The sequence below is a fragment of the Phodopus roborovskii genome, unplaced genomic scaffold, assembly GCF_943737965.1.
Source record: "Phodopus roborovskii unplaced genomic scaffold, PHOROB, whole genome shotgun sequence".
NCBI lineage: Eukaryota > Metazoa > Chordata > Mammalia > Rodentia > Cricetidae > Phodopus > Phodopus roborovskii.
Window position 1 is genome coordinate 724,396 of NW_026126517.1, and position 17,799 is coordinate 742,194.

Sequence of the window (17,799 nt, forward strand, 5' to 3'; positions counted from 1 at the left end):
AACAAAAACACGGTCAGGCCTATAAGAGCTATACTCCAGTCCCTGGTACCAACTTCTATCTTAGATAAGGCTTTATTGCTGTGAAGAGATACCATGACCATGACAACTCTTCTTGATTCCACAGGAAACAGACACTAGACACTAGACACTTGAGCATATTGGGGCCTCAAAGCCTGCCTCTACAGTGACACACTTCCTCCAACAAGACCACATTCACTCCAGCAAAGCCTATTAGTGCCACACCTAGTAATAGTACCAATCTCTTTTGGGGCTATTTTCATTTTCTTTTTAAACAGGGTTTCTCTGTGTGTAGTCCTAACTGTACTGGAACACTGGAACTCCCTTTGTAGACCAGGCTGGACTTGAACTCACAAAGATCTGCCTGCCTCTGCCTCCCAAATGCTGGGATTAAAGGTGTGCACATGCACCACCACCACCAGGCTGCTATTTTCTTTCAAATTCAAACCATCACCAGGGCCTAGGGGAAGATCTACTGTGGTTTTAGTCACACAGATAGTGTAAAGGTCATCTGAGCTCAGTAAGGGGCTGGGGGCAGCTCAGGAGGCCTAGATGAATTGTTTTAAGACAGGGTCTCTCTGCACAACCCTGGCTGTCTTGGAACTCACTATGTAGACCAGGCTGATGTTGAATGGAGAGAGGTACACCTGCCTCTGCATTATAGAACCCAGTACAATTTTTTGTTTTGTTTTGAGACAAAAGATGTAAACCTGTTTTCTGTTCAGAAGGCTGGGAACGGAGGTGACTAATAGCAGATTAGTGATTCGTGTACTATTTGTAGGGCCAGGCCAGACAGCTCCCCAAAATACCGACAACTAGGACTGAAGGTGAGTTCAAGCTTTGTAAACCTGGTTGGCCTTGAACTCACAGAGTTCTTCCTGCCTCTATCTACCAAATTCTGGGATTAAAGGCATGTGCCACCACCACCCAGATGCAAAAATTATTTGTATCTTATATGGATTGGTGATTTACTGCGTGTATGTCTGTGAAGGTGCCAGAACCCCCAGAAATGGAGCTATGGATAGTTGTGAGCTGTCCTGGGGGTGCTGGGAAGTGAACCTGGGTCCTGTGAAGAACAGCCAGTGCTCTCAACCACTGAGCCATCTCTCCGGGCCCCAGTACAAAATTTTTAAAAAGGAAAATTCAAATCAAAATCACACTGTGGCTGGATGGAGGGCTCACCCTTGTAATTGCAGCATTTAAGAGGTAGCAGTGTTGGGAATTCAAGGTCAGGACCAGGTATGATAGCACACACCTTTAGTTTCAGTCCTTTGGAAGGTAGAAGCAGAGGATCTCTTGAGTTCAAGGCCAGCCAGTTCTACATAGTGAATCCCAGGCCAGCCAGGGCTTCACAGTGAGGCTCAAAAGTACTTAAAAAGAAAACTAAGATCATCAGTCATAGATTTCCAAGCTATCCTGGGCTATATGAGGCCCTATTGTGCAAAACAAAAAGAGAAAACCCAGAATCCCAGAAGACTACAGAAGTAGCTCAGTAGTACAGTTTCATCTGTCCTGTGAGGCACTCCACAATGAGGGGACCCTGCTTCCCTGAGTGACTTGGACCTGCCTATATCACTAGTAAAAACCATGAACCAGGAGGAATGGCATATACATGCAATTCCAGGATTTGGAGGACTAAGATTGTGAAATATAGGCTAGCCCTGGCTACAAAGAGAAAACCTGCCTAAAAAAAAAAAAAAAAAAAAAAAAAAAAAAAAAAAAAAAAAGAGAGAGAGAGAAATGTGCTAGGTAAAACCATTTGCTTCAGAGCCCAATAGGCGCTCCATCTCCAGAACCCATCTAAAGGCTGAAGGGAACCTATTCCTGAAAATTGTCTTCTGACCTCCATTTGCTCACCCTGTAATGGACACAAAATAAATAATAAATAAATGGTTTTTATAATCTAGTTTAAAGTGGGTGCAGTAGTACATGTCTTTATTCCCAAAAGAATCAGGGGATTTACTTAGCTAGTTCCAGGACAGCTGGGGCTAAGTAGAGAGACAGATAGACAGACAAGAGACAGAGAGACAGATAGATAGAGAGGTATGGTAAGATGGCTCAGTGGGTAAAGTATTTGGCATATAAGGATGAGGACCCAGTGTTCAGATCTCACATAAAGCATATTTTGTTTTGTTTTGTTTTGTTTTTCCCCAAGATAGGGTTTTTCTGTGTAAGAGTCCTGGCTGTCCTAGAACTTGCTGAGATTTGCCTGCCTTTGCCTCCTAAGTGCTAGGATTAAAGGCATGTGACATCACTGCCCAGCAACATGTTTTATTTTATTTATTTTTTCAGGAGAGAGCGCACACAGTCCCCCACTACCACAGTTATGTAGTTGAGTTTCCTGAATTTAGGGGAATCACAGGGATCAGCACATCCAGAGTGCAATGGATAAGCCTGGCCCTGGGCAAACCACCTCCATGATCATGTTATCCCCCCAACAAGGAAAGTGTAACATGTTTTATTTTAAATAATTTATCCTATATGCTTTGATGTTTTGCCTACATGTATGTCTGTGTGAGGGTATCAGATCTTGGGAGTTACAAACAGTTGTTAGCTGCCATGTGTGTGCTGGAAATTGAACCTGGGTCCTCTAGAAAAGCAATAGGTTCTCTTAACCCTGAACCATCTCTCCAATCCCCTGTAATACATTTTTAATTTCAGGGCTGCTATGGCAAATTGGGATCAGACACAGGAGACTCCTGAGAAGCTGACAGGCTAGTGAGCTCTTAGTACAGTGATCAAGAGACATTGTCTCAGGCCAGGCATGGTGTCACACACCTTTAGTCCCAGAACTCAGGAGGCAGAAGCAAGTGGATCTCCTTGAGTTCCAGCCTGGTCTACATAGTGAGTTCCAGGAGAGTCAGGGCTACACAGAGGAACCTTGTCTTTTTTAAAAAAAGGAACCCTGTCTTCTGCCTCCAATAAGGCAAAAGGTTAGGACTACCCAACATTGTCACAGAAGCACTGAGGCACATGCATGTACACATCACATGCACACATCACATGCATCTGCACATATCACACATGCACATATCACACATGAACATATCACATGCACACACCCAGATTAAAGAATAATAATAGAGGCTGGAGAGCTGTCTCTGGGGTTAACAACACGGGCTGTTCCTGAGGATGGGGTTAGAATCCCAGCATCCACAAGGCAGGTCACAATGTCTGTAACTCCTAACTCCATTCCAGGGCATCTGATGCCTTCTTCTGGTATTTGTGTGGCACACTTAGATATATGCAAGCAAAATTGTTTTAATAAAAATGAATAAACCTTTAAAAACCTCTTGAAGGTAAAACTAAGCAAGTCTTAGGTACTGTGGAAGGAAGCCTGTCCAAAAGAAGTGAATCAGACACATGAATGTTCGGTCATGGTTAGTGGGCAGAAGAATAAAGTTCACCTGACACAAAGCATACCTGCCACACCCCCTAGTTCCAACAACAGATATGCTGCAATGGAAAAAAAAGAAACTCAAGGAACCAAGAAACAGAAGGACTTTGAGATGGTGAGGGGAGTGTCTTGGCTCAGTGGTTCAGTGGCATGAGCATGTCCCAGGCCTGTGACAACAATTCTCCATGCCCCAAAATATAGCAGATAAGTAAGTAAATAAGTCTTTAGGGAAATTGCTTTGCATTGTGCAACAGTGAATTTTTTAGACAAGATCTCTCTCTCTAGTCCTGGCTTACCTGGTGTACAGATCTACCTGCCTTTGCCTTCTGAGTGCTGGGATTAAAGGTGTGTGCCACCATACCTAGCTCTCAAATTTTTTAAACAAGACTATATATGACTGGGCTTGGTGGCATGAACTTGTCTTACAGAGACTGGGGCACTGAGGTGTGTTAACATGCCCGGCATACATGCAGTCTTAGACACCCTTCTTGAGGAAGCAGTTATTTCCCTGTCTTTGACAAAGGCAGCTGATCCTACAACCCATCTGCAGAAGAATCTCACTTCTTCATTGATGGGAGATGTCATTCTGTATATGTTTCTCATACTGGTTAATAATAAAGCACTGTTGGCCAATAGGAAAGGAAGATAGGAGGGACTAGGAGACAAGGAGGAAATAGGAAGTAGTAAGGAGGAGCCAAGATGGAGAGACTGAAGAAAGCAGTATGCCGCCGGCTCCCCGGTAAGAGAAATACATAGATCAGCAGAAATGGGTTAATACTTAAGACAGAGCTAGCTGTTAAGAAACAAGTAACCGGGCCAACAGTATTGTATCAAATACAGAGTCTCTGTGTATTATTTGGAGCTGGTGCAGCGGCAGGACAATACCAGGCGGCGGGCGGAAAAACCCGTACTACTTACAAATGGCGCCCACGTGGGTAATAAGAATTTCCACTTAAAATTTAACAAAAGGTTAAAAATGGGTTTTAGAAACAAAAGAACAGAGATAAGCAAGGTTTCTTGGTAGCAGCATTTTTCTCAGTTGGACTCTGACTTGCTAGAGACACGCAGATTGTTCGGCTCCTTTAAGGGAAGATTCCTGACTCAGCTTAAGCGGCAAAAAACCGCACAGCTTTTAAATAACTCTGCTAACAATTTATTGTTGTGTATGAGAGATGGCAATGGCAGTGACCACATCTCCAAGCCAGCAGCATGCTTTCTGGATGGCAGCACAGAGCAAGGCTGTGAGCACAGCTTTCTGTGCTGGCGGGTAAAAGTACCTGCCATCATCTTTGGTAAACCGCGGCTGATACAGCTATGACTTTCATTTTAGCAATGTTGTTGTTTACCAGATAAAAGACTTGTGGCCAGATGAAGATAAAGATTTACAGTAAAGACAGATTCATATTAAGAATCTAAAGGTTTACAGTGTGTTTTAAAATAAGGAGACATGGAAAAAAATAAAATGAGTTTAAAAAGACAAAGAGGAACTGGGTGTAGTGGCACACGCCTTTAATCCCAGCACTTGAGAGACAGAGGCAAGCAGATCTCTGTGATTTGCAAAGTAAACCTGGTATGCAGAGTAAATTCCAGGACAGATAAGAGTTACACAGTGAAACCCTATGTCAAAAAATAAAAAAAAAAAATAAAAGTAAAATAAACAGAGTAATAAAGGCACGTAAAGATGAAAAGCTCAGAGAGAATCTGGTTATTGTATGCTATTGTGTTGTCTCTATATTGTTTGACTGCTGAGAAAATAACAACAACTGATAAAGGAAATGCTGCTGGATTAATTCAATTTATATATTTTAAAAATGCTTTGACTCAAAAATGTAAGTTCAAGGACAAGTTACTGGGGAAAAGGATTTCTATTTTTGTTTCCACAGAAAATGAAAAGCTGTGGATTCCTTGCAGACTAATGTGGTTTGAGCAAGCCAGGCCCCCTGAAACAGTTGCTGGTGATCCTACATTCAAAACAGCTGGACAAAGCAGCCTCGCAGACTACAGCCAGGATTTCTGCATCTTCTTAGGTTCCCCATGACAGCGCCCCTATCAGCAGGAAGTAGTTTGGAAAGAACGATGCCCAAATTCCCAAATATCGTTTATAAATGTTTGTTTTCATTTAAATGGATTTGCTTATAAATGGTTAATGATCACAGCCAATTCTTTTTAAAGGTAAAAAGGGAATTATGGTATAGATATGAATACTTTGTTTTGGAATGGATTTTCATTTATTGATACAATTTAAGGTCAATAAGGTGATATGTATATTTCTCCTCTTGTTTAGGTATTGTGTTTATTGAGCTCAGTTAGAAATGTAATGTATAATGTAGTACAGATTATAGATAGTTACCTATGATACTTAGAACTTATAGTTAAGTTAGTTAGTATTTCTAGATATGCAGATGTATTTGAGATAGATAGATATTCTTCAAATCTTTCAAAGACCTACAGAATATGGCATTTAAAATGGTTTAGGGTTTTTCTTGACAATGAGACATAATTGTTCCTGGCAACACCACCTGTGTCAGAAAGGAAGATGAAGATGGACTTGAAGAAACTCATTATGGAGTTTACTTCCAATATGGCAAGACTAGCCATTTGGACAAGATACTGCTCTTGTCTGGACTGTTTGACTTTATGCTGTATATACTGGACATGCAGGACCCACAGAAAAGTGACTCCTGATTCAAGATGGACATTGCTACAGAGATCCTGCTTCATGGAAGAGTCTTCGAGACAGTATGCAGGACACGGAGAAAAGTGACTGACAAACTGCCAATAAAGAAGACAGTTTAAAGTTTTCTGCTTTACTGGAGAGTCTGTCAGACACACTATGGCCTATGGGCTGAAGATGGAAGATTACAGAAGAACTTCGGGTGACTGAAAAGGCAAGATGTCTCTGTCATTTCTAGAGCTTATATACTATCCTTCTGTGGTCTTTGAAGGAGTTGAAGACAGATAGTTATGGTTATAGTTTTCCTTAGTCAGGATTAAAGATAAGTTACATATAAAACTTTAGACTCACAAAGATAAAATAGATGATGGAATAGTTTCTTAAATCTTGATAAATGTTAATGGACTAAATAGTGTTAACTGTGATTCTTATTTGATAACTGTTATGTGATATATTTTGCTATGTTAAGGTTAAAACCCTTCTTTTTATTTAAACAGAAAAGAGGAGATGATGGGAGATGTCATTCTGTATATGTTTCTCATACTGGTTAATAATAAAGCACTGTTGGCCAATAGGAAAGGAAGATAGGAGGGACTAGGAGACAAGGAGGAAATAGGAAGTGGTAAGGAGGAGTCAAGATGGAGAGTCTGAAGAAAGCAGTATGCCGCCGGCTCCCCGGTAAGAGAAATACATAGATCAGCAGAAATGGGTTAATAATTAAGGCAGAGCTAGCCGATAAGAAACAAGTAACAGGGCCAACAGCATTGTATCAAATACAGAGTCTCTGTGTGTTATTTGGGGCTGGCTTGGTGGTGGAACAAGAGCAGGCGGTGGGCAGAAAAACCGAACTCCTTACACTTCATCCAAAACATCAGAATAGTAATAAACATAAACATTTATTAAACACTTATCTGTTTCTCTCTCCTAAGCAGTTTAAACACAATTCATCAGCGCTCTTTATGAGGTAGAAAGCCTGACCATCCACATAGGTGAGACATGAGGCCCAGGGAGGTCAAGACATTTACCTGAGGTCACACAGGAAGAAAAGGGTAAAATTGGCAGAGTCCTACCTATGTGACAAATGGCCCTCCTATGTTGTATGCAAATGTATATACAGGTATGTGTGTAAGTGTTTGTGCAGGGGTCAGAGTACAACTTTGGGTACACTTCCTGAGGCACTGTCCCACCATTTTGTTTGGAGGCAGAGACTTTCATTGGCCTTTGTTTCACTGAATGGAGTAGCTGAACAGCAAGCCCCAAGGAGCTGCCTCTCTCCACCTCCCCAGTGCTGGGATAACAAACATGTCCCACCCAGGCAGCTAACATGGGTTCTGGGAATTGAACTCAGATTCTCGTACTTGCAAGGCAAGCACTTTCGTAAGCACTTCACTGACTAAGCAATCTCCCCAGTCTCCAACAAGCAATTATTGAGTGCCTTGTACTCTGTGTACTCTGTATACCAGGAACTGATCTAACTGATGGCTTGGGTTACTAGGGAAAAAACCCAGGTCTCTCCACTAAGCATAGGCTTTGCCATTCACACCCAGCTTGGCTGCTGGTTGAGAGGTGACCAGAAGTATTCCAGCTCCTTCTGATGTCTCATTCTATCTGCACACTTTGTCATGCCACCTTGCTGATTATGGACCTTTAAGCCCTCGGGCCTCCAGCAAAACAAACACTTTCTTCCCAGCTAGTGAAGATGATGGGTTTCCACTGTGAAAAGATGGATGAACCCAAAATTAAAGACTCAAGGATCCACTTAGCCCTTTTGCACAGCCAGGCTCATGATCAAGGAAGGAAACTTATTAGTTCACAGAAAGGGGGTTCTGGGCAAGAGTAAGGCATAGAACATTCGGGTGGGGGCTTCTCCGTGAGGCCTATCCCCTTGCCCTTGAACATTAGCACACACTGAACACAGAAGGCACTTGGCCTTGGTACTTCTCCTGGGCTGTCTTGAGGATGGGCACAAGATTCTGGAAGGTGGGCCGAAAGGAGGCCTCTGACTCCCAGCAGTTCTTCATGAGGAGATAGATCTGGGGGAGAAATGGGGCTGTGGGACCATTCACCCTATGTCATGAGGGTGAGCTGGGCAACTGCTGTAGGTGGACTCACCTCACAAGGACATCTGTCTGGCCGAGGCAGCCTCTCTCCTCGTTCCAGCAACTCGGTGAGCCTCAACACCGTCATCTGGCCCTGGGTGACTCCGATGAGCTCGATGAATTTCTAAGGCACAATTGACAGCAACTATTTGCACTCTGTGTACATGTACACACATGCACATAGGCACACAACTGAGAAGCATGGTACATGGAATGTGCATAGGCAAGGGGAGGCCAGAGGACAACAAAGATGTCCCAGTCTATCCCTGCCTTAGTCCTTTGAGACTAAGTTAGTTTGGTGGCCAATAAGCCTTCTGAGAACTCTGTCTCTGCCTTCCATGGTCTTGGGGTTATATGTTACATACTCATACATCTATGTCCAGATCCCCATTTCATGTAGCTGCATTCATATGTGCATGAGTGGGGCACATGTGTGTGAGCTATGTGCCCTAGCATATGCATTAATATGGAGACAGGAAGCTGAAGTTAGGATCATTACAATAGAGCTCATCTTTGACCTTATCCGCTGAGGCAGGGTCTCTAACAAATCCAGAGCTCCCTGATATAACTAGTCTGGCTATGCATTGTGTTCTAGGGATGCTATCTCTGCTTTCCCAGGCTGGATTTAAAGTCAAGCCATCATGCCCACCTGACATTCAAGTAAGTTCTGGGGACTTAACTACTGAGCCTTGTCCCCAGCTCTCATCCTCTTTCAAGATAGGGTCTTAGGTGTCCCAGGCTGGCCTTGAACTCCTCATTTTCCTACCTCCACTTCCAGTGCAGGTGGCAGGCGCCTGCCCTACCACACCCATTTTATGCTGGCCTGGGAGAATGGTTTCATATATGCCAGGCCAGGGTTCCATGAACAGAGACACAGATCCAGCCCACTTAAAATCTGTTTCTTCAGACAATGATCTTGCTATGTTGTACAGGCTGCTCTTTACCTCTTAGGCTCAAGGGATCTTTCTGCCCTGTCCTGAGTAGCTAAGGAGAAATGCTATCTTTGAGGCTAATCTAGTATTCTCTTGGCTTCTCCCCCTAGCACACAGCTACCCAATCACTGTGGTCCACAGCTCTTCAGTGATTTTACAGACACATGAACTAGTTGGGCTCATCAGAAAAAGTCACAGAAATTTGGAGCAGAAAGGAAAGATCCATTGGTCTCAGTTGTTGAGGGGTGTCAAGTGACAACAAGACAAGGGTCCCTATGTAAAGAGCAGAGAGCCTGCGGCACCACCACAGTGAACAAGGGGCAGAGCTGGGGAGTCTACAGATAACAGCAAATACCAGGACTCTGCCTGTGTGCATTTTGAGTATTTCAGTTTAAAAGTCTCTAGTAAGGGGAGATGGCTCGGTGGTTAAGAGCATTTGTTGCTCTTGCAGAGCACCCGTGTTTAATACCTAGCACCCACATGGAAGCTCACAACAGGCTAGAACTACCGTTTCAGATAATCTGATGCCCCTTTCTGGCCTCCCTGGCACTGAGCAGACATACAAGTATGCAAAACACCCGTACAGATAAAAAGAACCAATCTCTTGCAGGGCCAACACTGAAGCTGAGGCCAGAAGGCTGAGAGTTCTAGGACAGCCTGAGTTCCAAAAGGAGCCCCTATCTGAAGAAGGCAGCTCAGTGGGTGAAGGGGCTTTCTACCAGGCCTGATCACCTGAGTTCCACATGACAGAAGTTAGCAAGAGCCACCTGCAAGTTGTCTTCTGACCCCCACATGTGTGCTGCAACACAATGTGCTCCTCTCCAATAAGTAAGCAAAACATAATTTTATGAAATCATTAAAACAAGGGCAATAAATAATAGTTCCTACTAGCTGGGTTCTGGTGGTGCACACCTTTAATCCCAGCACTCGGGAGAGAGAGTCAGGTGCATCTCTGTTTGAGGCCAGCCTGGTCTCCAGGACAGCCAGGGCTATTATACAGAGAAACCCTGTCTTGAAAAACAAAACAGAAAAAAAAAAAAGAAGAAGAAGAAGAAGAAGAAGAAAGGAAGGAAGGAAGGGAGGAAGGAGGAAAGAGAAAAGGAAGGAAGGACAAGGACTGGAGAGGCTGCTGAGCTGGCAGGTGCCTGCTGCTGAGTCTGTCCACCTGAGGACCGTATATAAACTCCTGTAAGTTGTCCTCTGACCTCTGTTGGGTCCAAAAGAAACTCAGGACAGCTCTTATTGACAAATAGACCTTCAAGATCTTCCCAGTAGAGGGCAGCAGGCAGCATGGACCACTCCAGCCTTTCCCCAAGTCTCTGAATAAAGTGTTTTGACTCAAAAAACAAAACAAAAACAAACAAACAAAAAAGCCCTCCCGACAAAGGGCTGTGGTGTCTGTTAGCATACCAAAGTGAATGCTGCCTTCCAGGCTCTCTGGGGGTTTGGAGGGTGGTGGCACATGCCACAACACACAATAAATAGGTGGGGGAAAGAACCATTCAAACTTCAGGGAACACTGCCAGGCAACACCTTTGCAGATCAGTGAACAGCTTGTCAGTGTTGAAGGGCTGAACTTTGAAGGCCTGCTTTTCTAGAAAAGCTCCCTAGCAAACAAGAGTAGAGTGGAACAGTTGTCGCTCACCGTGGGGGGGCTCTGACTAGAGTCACAGTACGTCAACAGCTCATACAACGTCACCCCGAAGGACCAGACATCTGATGCATAGTAAAATTTGCACTCCTTCAGGCATTCCGGGGCATACCTGGAGACAGAGGCGGTTTAGGACTAGCTGGCTGGATTTGTAGTTTACATCCAGTCAGAGGACCCCTAGGATTCCAGTTGGGACCTCACTCTTCAGGGCGCAGCCTGAGGGGTTTCAGATTTACTAAACCAGACCACCACACTGGACTATCGGGATTTAATATTGCCCGTTCCATCCCTAGACCCCTCCCAGCTTCCCTGTGCAGCCCAGCATTTCCTCCACCCCGCCCCCCTCAGACTGTGTCCACTCCTGGTCACCAGAACACCGGGCTGTCCCCGTCCTCGCGCACGCGGTAGTATTCGTGGCCTTCAGGCACTGCCTTGGCTAGGCCAAAGTCTCCAATCTTGACCAGCCTGTCGTTGTCCAGAAACACGTTGCGCGCGGCTAGGTCTCGGTGAATATAGCGCTGCCCGTGCAGGTAGGCCATGCCCTGGGGTGGGGCAGGGCGAGTCAGGCTCAGCTCAGGCCTGAGCAAGCAAAAGGAGCCAGAACAAGGTTTGGGGCCAGGCCAGCAAAATAGACAGGAGGGTGCTGTGAGAGACGGGGGTCAAGCAAAGGTAGGTGAGCCTAGGAATGTGCCAACCTCTACAAGGAGAGGGGTTTTCAGGGTAAACTAGGCTGGAGGGCGACTAAGACGAGGCGGGACTTGGTGGGCTGGGCCAAGCGGAGCTGGACGGGTCTAGGAATATTCAAACCTCTACAGAGTTTGGGATAGGAATTGCAGATACTAGGCCAGGCAAGGTAGACTAAGTAGGGGGAGGGTGAGCTGAGGGGTGAGAGGCGGGTTGGTGGGAGGAGCCAAGAAAAGGTGGGTGGTTCCAGGCATAAGAAACTAGGGACTAGGGGTGAGGCTTATGGGAGTATGGCCTGGCTAGGTGAGCTGAACACAAAAAAGGGAAAGGAATCCAATCCAAGGACAAGGATAGGCCCCTTCAGGACTGGCAGGCAGAAGCAGAGGTGTTCAGCTCAGGAAGGAGGGGTGACGCCATCACACCTCGCAGATCTGCTGGGCGAACAACAGGAGCTGTGCCAGCCCAACGCTGTGCCTTGGCAGGTAGTCCCGGAGGCTACCCAAGGGAACGTATTCCATGACCAGCTGTACAGACTTCTCTCCTGTCAGGAAGAGGCCATAGGGGACAGATATTGAAGGAGAGTTGGAGTTCCTGTATCGTGGAGCTCTGAGAACTGCACAGATCGATCCCAAGGAGGAGACAAGACCAAGACCCATATACACTAGGACAGATCCAATGACGAGATGACCCCGTGTAGAGCCCTGGTCCTGCGATAGGGAGATGGGGGGAGCTACTGTTCATCCTGGTCCCAGTAGGTAACACCCCGGACTGAGAAGGCTGCCCAGCCACATCCCCACTGAGGCTAATAATTCTTAGTCAGGCTAGGATGGTTAGGCCCTGTACCCACACACCATGGCCTGGCACACCTTGATCCTCACAGCAGCCTTTGTACTTGACAATGTGTTCATGGTACAGGGTCCGTAGAATTTCGATCTCCCGCTGCCAGCCTGTGCGGAGCTGGGGACCACAGCCCTCTTTAAGGGCTTTCACGGCCACCATCTCGCCAGTGCCATCATTGGTTGGATCATAGCAGTACAGGCTGACCTTTCCAAAGTGACCCTGGCAGAAGTGGACAGGAGTTAGAACCAGGCAGAAGACGCCCTTCTTCCAAAGCTGAGGGATCACCCTGTCTCCATCTCTCAAAATTATATATATAGACCAGGCTAGCCTCAAACTCAAGAGATCTGCCTGCCTCTGCCTCCTGACAGTATTAAAGGCATGCCTATCATGACTGGCCCTCAAAACTATTTTTAAACAAGACTTCCTCAGACACATCCCAGCCCTCCAGGCTCCATTCCAAATCTCCACCCCTCGTCTCGAACCTACACCCCAGCCATTTTTCACTCCCACCTCAGCTCTCCATCCAAGCCCTCACCTCGCCCAAATCCCGGATCTTTTTCAAATAACGCTTGTGGAAAACAGTGGGGTCTGATGCTGTTGAGTCTGCATTCACAGCTGAGATACCCACAAGATCTGGAAGAGCCAAGGTCTTTGGTTAGACGGCTGGCTTTCCCCAAACAGTATCACATGACTTGTCCCTGCTCCCTAGCATCCCTCTCACCTGGACACCCTTAGGTAAATCAGAAACTACCATGTAACAGGCCCCAGTGCAGCGACTTTGGATGTACAGAGCCTTCATTGGCAGGGACCCCAGCTATGCCACCAACCCCCCCCCATCCCCAGACCCTGGCTCACTCTGTGGCTGCAGCCTAGTGAGGTCCCGCAAAATGGTGCGGAATGATGGCCGCTGTGCTGGTTCATAGGTCAGGCACTGGCGGGTGAGTGTGGCCAGCTCCGGGCATGAGGGCTGAGGCAGCTGGTGCTGCTTTGTGTAGAATCGTTCTTTCTGTGGGGGTGATTACCTCAGAGAGTGAGCCCCCCATTATACCCACATCTTCCCCAAAAGGCACAGCCAAGCAGCATGGCTGGCTCAGACCAGTACCTGGTCTTTTTATGTCCATTTTACACAGAAGGCAGTTGAAGCCTGGTAAAGACTACAGAGTCAGGGATTAGAACCAAGTCCAGCTGGCTCTGCAGAACTGAAGCAGGTCTACCAAGTCATTCCTAGTACTCTGGCTTCTTTCTATTGGCCTTTCCTCCCTGCCCTCAGCTCAGCTTCTTCAGTGCCCCTGGGCCTTTGCAAAAGCTGTGTTTGAAATCCAGGCTGCTCTTGCTAACCTGGCTCATGAGCAAAAACACTTAATGAAACATTCTTTAGGAAACCCTTTCAGCCACTCAGATGGACCAGGGAACCCTTCAGAGTCCATAGAAATCCTTACAATATACCTCAGAGGGACGGCGACCCTGCAGGGGTGCCTCTCCATCAAAGCAAATCTCAAGGAGGGTGGCACCAAAGCCCCACATGTCAGTGGCAGTACCCAAGCTACTGGCCTCTCCAGACAGGCACTCAGGAGCTGTCCAGGGGATGCGCTCCACCCGCTCTGGGGAGAACAGGTCACAGATCAGTGAAGGAGGAAAGAGCAGGGAAAGGCCATCCCTGTGCCCAGCCCTACTCCAGAACTCACCCTCCCTGGAGAGGGCACCTTGGCCCACACCAGGATCACTTAGCTTGATGAAGGGGCTGGTACCCTCCTCTAGTCCCAACCGGGCCAGCAGGATGTTCCGGCCACATACGTTCCCGTGAACCAGATTCTTATCTTCCTGGGTGGCAGAGGAGGAAAAAGTCCATGACTCCTAGAGGTGGGCCCAGTTCCACTCACCACCCCATCCCATGAAAATAATAACTGTCAAACTATTGGGCTAACAACATTGTTATCAGGACCAGGTAACACTGGGAGTTGAGTGGATAACCAAGGTTCTGGGCCGGGAACAAAAAGGCAGAGAGACACCACTGAGTTCCCAAACACCCTGCCCCAAGGCCTTCGAACAGACTGTTCACCCCACACACACACCCAAAAAACGATCTTCCCAAGATTTCCTCACAGCCTCTGTCAGTTGAGACCAGCCCCAGTCCATCTGTTTCAAATTCTGCCTCATTCCCAAGTTCTAACTGTGCCTTACCTCGACTTCACCTCATTTGGCCCTCAATTCTTTCTGTACTGTATGTGTGTTATGTACTCCTGTGGGTGCATGCCTGTGGAGTTCAGAGATAGATGCTAGGTGGCGTCTTCAACTGCCCCTCACCTTTTTCTTTCAGACAGGGTCTCACCAAATCCGGAGCTCACAGATTGGGTAAGCCAGCAAGCAATGAGATCTAGGGACCCTCCTGTCTTTGCCTTTCCAGTGCTAGGGTTACAGACATCTGGCTTTTATGTGGGTGATAGAGATATGAACTCAAGTCTCCATGGTTGTACAGCAAACCACTATCTCCCCAGAGTTCCCTGCTCAGTTCTCACTGCTTCTGTTCAATTAGCCTGTCTAAACACAGGTCATCTTCAGACTTAGTCATGATCAAAACTGAAGTTAGGGGTCAGGTGATGGTGTCACACACCTTTAATCCCAGCACTCTGGAGGCAGAGGCAAGTGGGTGTCTGTGAGTTTGAGGCCTGCCTGGTCTACACAGAGAGTTCCAGGAAAGCCAGGGCTGTTACACAGAAAAACCCTATCTTGAAAAACAAGAAGCAAAAACTGAAGTTATATATCAGGCATGGTAATGTAAGCCTGTCATCTCGAAAGGCAGAGGCAGGAAGATTGGCGTTCAAAGCCAGTCTTGGTTACATAATGCACTTGAGACCATGCTGTGCTATGGAAGACGGACTTGGCAGCGTGTGTCTGTAACCCGGGTGCTGTAGAGAGGTGGAGACGGGAGAACACTGGGGCTCACTGGCTAGTCAGCCTAGTTCTACGGTTGAGTTCTGGGGGGGTTTGTTTTTTTTTTGTTTTTGTTTGTTTGGTTGTTTTTTTGAGACAGGGTTTCTCTATGTAGCTTTGGAGCCTCTCCTGGCACTGGCGCTGAAGACCAGACTGGCCTTAAACTCATGGAGATCCCCTGCCTCTGCCTCCCAAGTGTGCTACCCGGCCCAGCCCCTTTTCCAATGCTTTCGACAGGGTGTTCAATAGCTCGGGTTAGCCTCATTATATAGCAGAGAATCACTACATTCCAGATCCTCCTGCCTCAGCTCCTACATGCTATGAATGGCAGGTATGTGTTGCCATTCCTGGCCCCACTGTACCCCATTTTCTATAGGAGACTTGATACCCACAGATAGGGGATCTTGACTGATCCTTCAAAGAATGATTAAACAAATGAGGGAGCAGACCTTCTGAAAACAGTATAATCAGAACAGCAATGCTTGGGGCTATCAGAAGCCAAACATGTAATGCTCCAGGAATTACAGTGCAGAACCACAGCTTAGTATGGCCTCCTACTCTGATACCCATGCTGCATGCCCTCAGGCCCACATACCAGGTAGCTGAGGGCACTGGCCAGCTGCTGAGCCACAACCATCTTCCAGGTCATGGGCACTCGCCCCCTCTGTCGCCGTAACCACACATCCAAGGGACCATGTTCTACGAACTCTGTCACAATGATATCTGCAAAAATACAGCTGCTAGATGAGCAGCCACCTGCCTCTGCCTCTAGGGACTGGGACAGATGGTAGGGCTGAGCGGAGCTTGGATGAGGGGAGTACCTCAAGGACAGAGAAGAGAGCAGGGGCAGAGAAGGAATGGGAATCTTGGTATGGAGCAAGTGTGCAAGCAGAGGACAAGGCAGAGTGCACAAGGTGGGAGGAGGTTCGAGCTGCGATGTCAGCAGGGGTGACATCAGAGTAGAGCAGTGGGCCAGGCACAAGCTGGAAAGCAGGGTCAAGGGACACACAGGAGCACTGCAGGGTCACCACCAGGGTCAGCCTGCACAAGAAGCTTGGAGGGACAGGCAAGGAAGGGACAGAGAGGTGTCTAAGCAGGGCAGAAATACAGGGTGACTGAGGACCACTGTGCAAAAGGGCTTAGTGAAGACCAAGGCATTGTCTGATCTCGGGGCTACAGGTCAAATGGTTTGGGTGTGATTCGGAGGCAGAGCCCCTGCCTACAATTCCCCCATTGAGGACCTGGAGTATGACTCAACGATAGAGCCCCTGCTCTGAATACTACAGTGTGGAGCTGGGGGCATCACTAAGGGATGGTGTTTACTACATGCTGATAGCCTGAGTTCCATCTCCAGCACCAAAAAACAAAAAACAGAGTGGTGAGTCAGGATACAAACAAGGGAGAGGGTACAGAAGGGGTGGCATGCAAACCCAGGCAGGCACTGGGGTGAACTCACTCTCTGAGCCACGCACGCAGACACCATGCAGGAAAGCCAGGTGCACGTGTGACACCTGACTCATGAGGCTAGCTGTTTCATAGAAGGCCTGTGTGGATGGGCAAAGAGCAGGTCAGGCTCCTGTAAACTCACCCAGTCCCTCCCTATCCTCTCCAGACACCAGGGCCAGCCTTGCACACTTACCAAGGCAATGTCATGGTGACTGGGGTCCAAGACTTTAAGCACTACTCGAAGCTGCTGCCTAGTGCACCCACCAGGTTCAGGGGGACATCCACTGTCCACTTTGCCTTCCTCAGGGTCTCCTACTCTTAGAAGGCCCTCATAAACATTGGTCCTTGTGCCTTGACCCAAGTGGGACAGCTGTAAGAAGTGGTACTGAGTACAGCAGTAGTGGCTGCCAGGTGACAGCCTCTCCCCTGGTCCACACACCTTTCCACAGAATACCCACCTGTGTGATCTCATCCTGGTGAACCCTGTGGAAGCTGAGCTGGCTGAGGTTAAGAGGCCGGGTGTGGGCACTAGACCCTCGCACGATCACGAGGTTGGAGATTTCTAGGCACAGGGTGGATGCTGCCCTCAGGAGCCAGCTTCAGGGCACACCACACCCTCCCTATCTGGTGCTTCTCGTTACCCTACTCACCTCCTGGCCGGGGCAGGCAGCAGTGGTGCAAGGGGAAACAGTTGTCTCCAGCCCGCAATGAGCAGCCCTGCAAGGCCACCCGAAGGTCCCCCACACTGTCAAAGGAGCGACCCCAGCCATCCAGCACAAAGGATCCAGGTTGCTGGGTGATGGGGAACTTTCGGAGACGCAGGCCCTTAGGGCCACTGCTGGGAGCCTGGGGAGGTGGGAAGAAGAGGTAAGCAGGGGTCTGGCTATGAAGGGTGCACCTCCCTACCCCTCCACCCTGGCTGCAGACCCACTGGATTTCGATGGGCCACAGTGAGGATCAGGCGGTGAAGATGGCTGGTGCTCCACTGAATCAGGTAGAGGCCGTCCTCTGGCCACAGCTTGGCTTGCACAAATGGATCCCTGGGAGAGGAAGAGAACAGGGGAACACCATTAGCCTCTTGTGGTCACTATGGGATCTATGCCAGGCAATGAGCACAGGAGACCTGC

The 17,799-nt window shown here is 47.6% G+C and overlaps 1 protein-coding gene and 1 non-coding gene across 5 annotated transcripts in view; both read right to left on the minus strand.

Moving 5' to 3' along the window:
- Positions 1-216: 216 nt before the first annotated feature.
- Positions 217-17,799, minus strand: part of Tyk2 (tyrosine kinase 2) — a 32,093-nt gene continuing 14,510 nt past the window's right edge. For 2 of the 4 annotated variants that reach the window (XM_051196757.1, XM_051196756.1), the window contains exons 9-24: positions 17,604-17,712; positions 17,323-17,518; positions 17,131-17,234; positions 16,866-17,042; positions 16,683-16,770; positions 15,822-15,949; positions 13,981-14,116; positions 13,742-13,896; positions 13,151-13,301; positions 12,831-12,928; positions 12,322-12,514; positions 11,878-11,996; positions 11,141-11,313; positions 10,766-10,883; positions 8,202-8,312; positions 6,967-8,122 (exon numbers count right to left, since the gene is read on the minus strand). In XM_051196757.1, the coding sequence (XP_051052714.1) occupies positions 7,988-8,122; positions 8,202-8,312; positions 10,766-10,883; positions 11,141-11,313; positions 11,878-11,996; positions 12,322-12,514; positions 12,831-12,928; positions 13,151-13,301; positions 13,742-13,896; positions 13,981-14,116; positions 15,822-15,949; positions 16,683-16,770; positions 16,866-17,042; positions 17,131-17,234; positions 17,323-17,518; positions 17,604-17,712 (2,191 nt within the window). In that variant the 3' untranslated portion in view covers positions 6,967-7,987. Of the gene's footprint in view, positions 229-6,966; positions 8,123-8,201; positions 8,313-10,765; positions 10,884-11,140; positions 11,314-11,877; positions 11,997-12,321; positions 12,515-12,830; positions 12,929-13,150; positions 13,302-13,741; positions 13,897-13,980; positions 14,117-15,821; positions 15,950-16,682; positions 16,771-16,865; positions 17,043-17,130; positions 17,235-17,322; positions 17,519-17,603; positions 17,713-17,799 lie in introns of those variants that run through there. The other 2 variants (XR_007835285.1, XM_051196758.1) reach the window with 2 other exon arrangements.
- Positions 2,308-2,468, minus strand: LOC127232018 (U1 spliceosomal RNA). Its single transcript, XR_007835323.1, has one exon. It is a non-coding gene; the product is annotated as a U1 spliceosomal RNA (small nuclear RNA).